The following is an 8,155-nucleotide window of genomic DNA, read 5'->3' as shown; positions in this document are numbered from 1 at the left end:
CGCTTCTCTTACAGAAGGATCGATAGAAATCCTAGTTTCAAATCCTGGACTTATTAGAAAACCGTAATCGGCCATTTTCGGAGTCTCAATAGGGTTTGAAAGTATAACCTTTAAATATAACATATTATCTCATATTATCGAAAAAAAAAAACGGCGTCAAAGACGGCTGAGGATTGACAATGATAATTTTGGCGAGGTCAAGCCCTAGACATCGTTTACTAAGCCCGTACTCTTCTTTACTTTTAATGGCGCTTACTGCCAATTGGATTTAAGGTTTTTTATTGAATAAAAATTATTTTTAATAGGTGTACTTTTTCCTTAAGTTTCCTTATGTCAATTGATCTAGCCAAAATTACCATCAATTGTCATTTTGCAGCCTCCTTTGAAGCCACTTTTTTTTTATCATACAGTACATTATTTGGTAATAAAGAACTAGAATTTTGCTGACATCAGTTTATATCTGTCTTAAAGCAGTTGGAAGAGAAAATTTGAACGAATATTATTAATATTATCTATTTATTTACATCTATTTTATTGTTTAAATAAGGTTCTCTGTTACCTTAAAACCAGTGCTATGTGTTGAAGAACAATAATAGTTTTCGATATTAGCATCCAAAATAACTGATAGACCTAAATGTGCTCCAGCACCTTAAAATTAATTTACGATTTTAGTAAACTTTGTAGGAGTTTAAATAAAAAAAAAAATATTTACCTAATGGTCTTCTTGGAATAGAGTCTCCTGTGTCTGCTTCAGTAAACCCTGTTTCTGGATTCCAGTCGTATACATTACTGGGATAAGTTTGGTTTAATATACTGATATCTTTTCTAAAATCAACAGAGTTGGTGTTAATAAATAACATTTGCATCACACATCTATCAATTATAAATTAGAACTATCTATCTAAAATCTGTCCAGTAAGTCAAGAGATAGCTAACCAGACAACTGTCAATGTCGAATGTTATATACTATTCACTATTCTCTAGTTGGACAGACCATAGTTACTAAAGTTCTACTTAATGCATATTGTTAAAATGCATTTTGCAGTACGTACGAATTCCTAAAAATCTTTTCAGGTGGTAGTCTGTTAAAAGAACAACACAATCCCTCGTCGGTCAAGTCGTTATTAAACACATCATTACAGTCCAATTTTTCGCTGCCCCATTGACAGGAATGCAACATATCGGCACAGGAACTGCCAACCTGTAGAGAAACAATTTACATCATCAAAATTACATATGTGTGTAAGAGAACAACTTACTTTTACTAGAAAATCTCTTAGGGATTCCCAGCTGATATTTTCGGAATTATCAAAAGACGTGTTTCCATTGCAGAATCGTCTAATAGTTTTCTTTCAATACTTGATCTGAAAAGGATAGTTTAATATACGACTGGAGGCATACAGAAAGACCAGAACTGTTTTAGTCAAAAACGTTTTTGACTTAAAACTGTTTTGCTCTTTCCTTTTCAACTGTGGCGAACTATTTTATGAAACCTCTTGCTCAATAGAGTAAGTAAGTATTTAATAAATGATACGATGAATATCGCTCGGGTACTCGATTATTAAAATAACCGATATCGCTAGATTATGAACGAGCGATGCAAGTGACGAGACGAGCGACGAACGCAAGCGATCCTAGAATGAAATAAATTGAAATCCGATTTTAATGTGACATACTCGATAAAAAAGCCGAGCGAATTTTCTACATACATTGCAAATTTATACGACGTTATCGGTTCCGCATCTGAGTGACAAAATTTTACGACCTACATCGACAATGCTTTGAAATAAGCTAAATCGAAGCGATCAAGCGAATCGCTCTTCGCTTGCTACTTGCCATTTATCACCGAAAGAATATGTTACGAGTACAACAAGCGACGAATGAAAAGCCGTATTTTTAAATACTAGTGATTTTCGCTCGAGCGATCGCTCGATATTGAAATCGCTTGATACTCGAGTACTCGATTATTGAAATTCATCACTAGTAGTGATGGGGAAAACCGATGAATTTTAATAATTGAGTACTCGTGTTTCAACGATTTCAATAATCGAGCGATCCTCAGTAAATTCTATTTTAAATATACGGTTTTTCGCCATCGCCGTCGCTTGTACGCAGCGTGCGCAGAACGCATATTCTTTCGATGATAGTGGCAAGCGATAAGCGACGAGTAGTTTCGCTTGATCATGCATCGAAGTCTTGTCGATGTAGGTGGTAAAATTTTTGTCACACAGTTACGTAACAGATAACGTCGTACAATCCTATAATTAAGAATGCGGTCCCAATCAAAGGAACAATCTGTTGTTTGAAGATATTTTTACCAAAAATACTGATAAAATATTGCCAGTCTGCAATGTATGTAGCAAATTCGCTCGATAGGATCGCTTGCGTTCGTCGCTCGTTCATAATCGAATTTTCGCTCGAGTTATCCATCACTAATCACTAGTATTTAATAGAAAAATTTACATTTTTAAATATATTTTTAATATCCATTACGATACTAGTTTTCTTGTAAAAAGACTTATTTAAAACGTTTAGAATTTTGTTTGGTTAAAATATCATATTAAAACTAGGTTTAGCAGTAAACTAAAATAATTAGGTTTAGCAGAAAATAAAATAAATATTTTAATTTAATTTTCATTTTAAATTCGTTCATAACTGAAGCTGATATGATTGGCAAATTTTTTAATGATTTAATACTACTTAATAAATAGACTGATAACTACGAAATGTTGTTCAAAACATAACTTTTTATACTACAATTTTAGAAATTCTTGTCCAAATTTTATTTTTATTTAGTTTTAAGGTTGCATATAGGTAATAAGTTGCATAGGTGAAAACCATATGGGTAAACATATGGGTAAACCCACAAAAGCACTTTCCAACTATCTTCATATGCGTAGAAAAATCAATTGAATTTAAGTATGGTTCTTCATAACTGTCGATAAGTAAATTGAGGTTTAAAGAGATACCCTGTATAGTACTAGTAATATTATAATTATACCCTTCTTTAAGAATCCTTTCTGCTTCGCTCTTCTTGGCTTGATTCATATTACAAATAGTGATGGCTGGAAAGGGAATCGAACTCAATTCCGCATCGAAAGGACTGAAACTGATGATGACAGGACTGGACTTCCATTTTGCATAGATGTTGGAAATGTAGTACGATGCAAAGATGATGGCCAGGGAAAATGAAATAAACCAGAAAATCCTAGAGAAAATTTTCTTTAGTAAAAGTGAATATTGTTACAACGAAATAGCTTAAATATATACAAAACAACATAATGTTAATTTGAAAGTTACTAAGAAAAAATATGAATAAGATACACTTAGATCCATTTTATTACATACTAAACCAATGAATACCCAGAACAACAAACAAAAAATGTAATATATAAAATACCATGTGAATGCGATAAATTTTACATTGGTGAAACAACAAACAGAAAGGGAGATTTTCACAAGTCTAAGATTTGTCAGCATTCATGGGACACAGGGCAATAACAATAAATTTTAATAACGCCAAAATTATAATGAAAGAAGCGTTAGCCTCTAAAAGAAAAATAAAAGAGGTTTTTTTAATACATTCTAATAAAAATAAATGTATTTCTCATGCATCTGTAGATGTTAGTAATATATGACAATCGCTTCTTTGATTTTAAAGAACATAATTATTATATTATTATGTTCTATTTTATTTTGTAGATTTTCTTGCAGATGAATCCGTCACATTATAGACATTTTTTATATCATTCAATATTTCATGAGGTTAAAATGACCGGAATAGCTTATAGAACATACCTTTCACCAATGGTTAAATGGGAATCCCCTACGTATCTCAAGCCATGTAAAGTGGTGTTTTCGCAGTATTTCTCCAGTTGAGTTACCACACTTTTACGAAACTTTGAATGTTTCTTTTCTTGAGTTTCGATATGTTTTTGAGATACTTCTATATTTCGTATGTTGTAACTATAAATAAAAAAATATATGATGTGTTATCTATTGTTTAAATAAGGCAGATATTTTTTTTCTTCTAATTTTATTATAGTTGCGTGCTTAGATTTTGATCTTGGAGTTTACACATTATAAAAAAATGAGTTTGTTTTGTTTATATATGAGTCTTTTTATAGCTCTTATGCACATTAAAATAGCTTTCCAGAAAATAGTTTAATACGATGATATCATCATCGGTTCATAAAAGAAACCATAATATATTTTAAAACGTTTGCTCAGTTATCTCAGTTATGTTTTACAATCTTTACTATATTACAGAATAAAAGACTTTTATTAATAAAATTTTTTAATATATTTGTAGTTATTTAATAGAAAGTATCGAAATACAATATCGAAAAAAAAACATATACAATCGAAAAAAACTCCGTCAGAGATGGCTCGAATCATTTCCAAGTCAACTGGACGTCGTTTTTTTATCATAGGGTACTTTCATGCGTTACAAATATTTTTTTATGTAAAATACTAACAAAAAGCATGTATGCAAAGAATGTACACGAGAGGTAGGCAAAGATTGAACGAGTCGTTAATTTGAATGAGTATTAAAAATAAATTGTGAAATTCGATTCACCGCTTAGAATATGATTCGTTCAATTGAATCGTGGCCAGCACGAATGCATAAAATTGAAACGAATGAGTCGTAATAATTGAATCGGATCACAATGCGACTCGTTCGTTTCTACGGCTCGTTCGTTCAAGGAGTCGTGAGAATTGATTCATTGCTTACAATACGGTTTGTTCAATTGAATCGTGGCCAGTACGGATCCATAAAATTTAAACGAACGAGTCGTAAAAAAGAGTCCTAAAAATTGAATCGGATCACAATGCGACTTGTTCATTTCTACGGATTGTTTGTTCGTTCACGCAATATTTTTTCATATGGCTCTACCAACGGTAAAATACGAGAAAAAAATCATTGGGTGGCTTTGATAAAAATTTACTGTAGAAAATGCCATATGAAATATAAAACCGCGAATATCTGTGAAACTGTTAAAAATTTTGAAATACTCTAAGTACCAAAAGTGTTCATTTTTTAATTATCCATGTATTGAAAAATTAATATACAGGGTGTTCCATTAAAAAAAACGAAGAAAAATTATTTTACAAAGTTTGGCGTAGAATTTTGAACATCCTGTATGATTTACGATTACCATATTTATACCAAAGTAACTGCAAACTATCTAAAGTAAATACCTAATATAGTTTTTATTTCAGGACAGTTCTTGTATTTCTAACAAATTTTTTTATGAAAGGCTGAAAAATATATATTTTTTATTTATTTATTAATATCTCTGAATCTATCAAAATATATTTAATCATATCTTAGGATTATGTAAAGTGATCTGAAAGGAAGCCAAAAATGCAAGAATATACAGTGTGTTCCATTAAAAAAAACATCCCTGTCCACTCACACTTTTTTGAGCCACCCTATAGAAGTTAAAATATTTTCCTGAAATACATCCTAGTACATACTTTAGGTTTGCACTTAAACAACATTCCCAAGTTTTTGATTCTAGAAGCTACAGATGCCTGACGCATTATTGCCGGACCCTGTATACTGGGGTCCCTAGTTTTAAAAACTATTTTACTGTTTCTTGATTTATGCAAAAATGTATAGATTCTTTTATTTATTATGCTATGTATTTAATTACTTATACATTGTATTATTTTAATTAAATTAAATAAAATAACATAAAAATCGTATACCTTAGGTTGTTACGAAACGCTAATCAAAATCATTTGTTTTCTTTTAAAACCAGCGTTTCGTTGTGGTCTGATTTGGTCTACAGCCATCACTGAAGTTTTTGGTTTATTATTCATATTATGTTCGTTCGACGTCTTCAGTAATGTATGAATTGTCCTATAATTTCTAAAATGAATAAACTGTTATAATACGGGTTTGTAATTTTTGTCTTCTTACTCTATGATTGAATTTTCCTTTTTCGAAAGTAACTTTCTATTATTAGTCGTTTTCAATTAGCCCTCGCTGTGGCTCATTTAACAACAAAAATTAAGGAAATTCAAGTAATTGCCAGCATATGCGTGACTAGTCAACTATTATTTAAATCATCCTCTTTCTGACAAATATATGGCATGTATGGTCAGTTGATTATTAGATAGCATTACAGTGAATAAAGTGGCCCAAATAATTCAGATTGATTCTGGATTTTTTCTAATACACAATAAAATTTTATAATTTAATGGATTGGTATAAAAAATTTAATTATGTATTAAAGAGATTATTCTTATAATTAAAGTTTAACTTATCTATTTAGAGTATACTACAGATTTTAAATTAACACTATATTAACTCTAATAATTGACCAAGTATGCCAAGTTTTATCAAATTTTAGTAAAAGTAAAACGTTCTACTGGAATTTAACGTCTTTTATATAGTAGGTATATAATTACATTACTCACCCTATATGTTGGATACGAATAAAATACTTTTAATGTCTTTTCAAAATTCAGTGTTTATTAGATGGAATCTTTAGACTGATTACCATCGAATCTGTCTTAGACATTAATCATTAATTATAAGGTAACTGTCCTTGGTTCAAATGAATTGTCTTTTAATGATCCTTTAGATACATGATATTTCCAGATCCGGATTTAGAAAAAAAGGAAAACATATATTCAAAAAAAAATAAACTCAAAAATACTAGAGTCACTCCAACAAGCTAGGAAAGATTGCGACAGCTTTCCAAAAAAATACAGTTTATATTATATATATGTATTATAAAACAATGAAGATGACATTATTGTGGGAATAGTTTACTAGGGTTATAAACCGAATGAAAAAAAACGCGTCAAAGACAGCTGGGAAATGAAAATCGATGATAATTTTCGCGAGGTCTGTCTCTTGGCGTCATTTACTAAAAATTTACATAAAATTTCAAAAAATTAACACTATTATAGAAAGATTAAAAAAGGATTGAAAGTTTCCAGACAAAAATCTATTTTCAAAAAATTTTTGTTTTTCGAATTTTAAACTACACCATTTAAAAAATAATCAACAAGGACAACTGGCAGTAAGCGCCAATAAAAAATAAAGAATATTACGGGCCAAGTAAATAACGTCTAGTATTTGACCTCGCCAAAATTATCATCGTTTATCATTCCCCAGTCGTCATTGACGCCGTTTTTTTTTTGATTTTATGGTTCTTAGCTCCTGCAGCCTAATCCGGCTCTGCCTATTTCCTGTGTAAGGATAATAAGTCGATGATTTAATGGAACACCGGAAGCTCCACAACAATAACAAAATTTATATTCGTTAAATAGAGAGGAATATAAATTGTGATTGAATAATTTAAGTTAATTTTTCCTTTATCGAATCTGATATGTAATATGACGTAAGGATAATAATGTTGCAAAATAGGTGCAATTTTGAAAAATAGTGAATGATTAAGCCCCTAAAGTGAGCTTACGTAGGTGCTCTAAATAAAACAATTTAAATCAGTTAAACTTAGGAATAATATAATATACTATATTTATATTTAACGTATAATTAAAAAAAATATCTATAAATATGTGTGCATCAATAAATAAATGATCTATTTAAAATAATCAAGTTGACATCTACTTCAAGCATAATCAGAAATATCTATAAGAATATTGAAAATATTTTCAACAAGTTTCCACCAGCAACATAAATTAAGTATACTGTTTTAAACTTTCAGGTATTTTCTATTAATGAACTTTATTTTTATTTATTAATGAATATTAATCTCGCATAAATGTACCTATTATTGCTATGTGTTTAGAATTAGTTCTATTGCTATATCGTTATTCATATTGTAGAAGGAAATACTATAGATAATGAAAAAATAGAAGACTAAAAATAGAGCAAATTTTAATCTTTTAAATTTTCCAATGAGATATATTATATGAATAGTAGTTAGTTAATAATTTATTTCTCCTATAATAATACCACTAGCGTCCTCTGATTAGTAAGGGGTGAAACTATAAAGCCATCTAAGTAAATCAATAATTCGAAGTGAAAACAGATATTTTTACTGTAGTAAATATCTGAAATTAGTTACATTGGTTGTTGTAATAAAAACAATTAAAATGCTATGAAGTACTTTCCCATCATAATAGTTTATAAAGGAAAAAACTAGACCTCTTCAGAGAACAAATGGTGCAG

At 29.9% G+C, this 8,155-nt stretch overlaps 1 protein-coding gene across 1 annotated transcript in view; it reads right to left on the bottom strand.

Annotated features, from left to right (window-relative positions):
* Window positions 1–3: 3 nt before the first annotated feature.
* The window catches only part of LOC115883814 (pickpocket protein 28-like), a gene marked incomplete at its 3' end in the record, with an annotated part of 56,468 nt that continues 48,316 nt past the window's right edge, over window positions 4–8,155 (bottom strand). The window contains 8 exon segments of the mRNA XM_030902216.1: window positions 4–108; window positions 560–648; window positions 713–825; window positions 1,053–1,201; window positions 1,260–1,328; window positions 1,331–1,364; window positions 3,002–3,208; window positions 3,799–3,966. Of these exon segments, the coding sequence (XP_030758076.1) occupies window positions 4–108; window positions 560–648; window positions 713–825; window positions 1,053–1,201; window positions 1,260–1,328; window positions 1,331–1,364; window positions 3,002–3,208; window positions 3,799–3,966 (934 nt within the window).

This window comes from Sitophilus oryzae, unplaced genomic scaffold (genome assembly GCF_002938485.1).
Source record: "Sitophilus oryzae breed Bouriz unplaced genomic scaffold, Soryzae_2.0 scaffold_1990_pilon_pilon, whole genome shotgun sequence".
Taxonomy (NCBI): Eukaryota; Metazoa; Arthropoda; class Insecta; order Coleoptera; family Curculionidae; genus Sitophilus; species Sitophilus oryzae.
The sequence above is the reverse complement of the archived record's forward strand: the minus strand, read 5'-3'. Positions and strand labels throughout refer to the sequence as shown.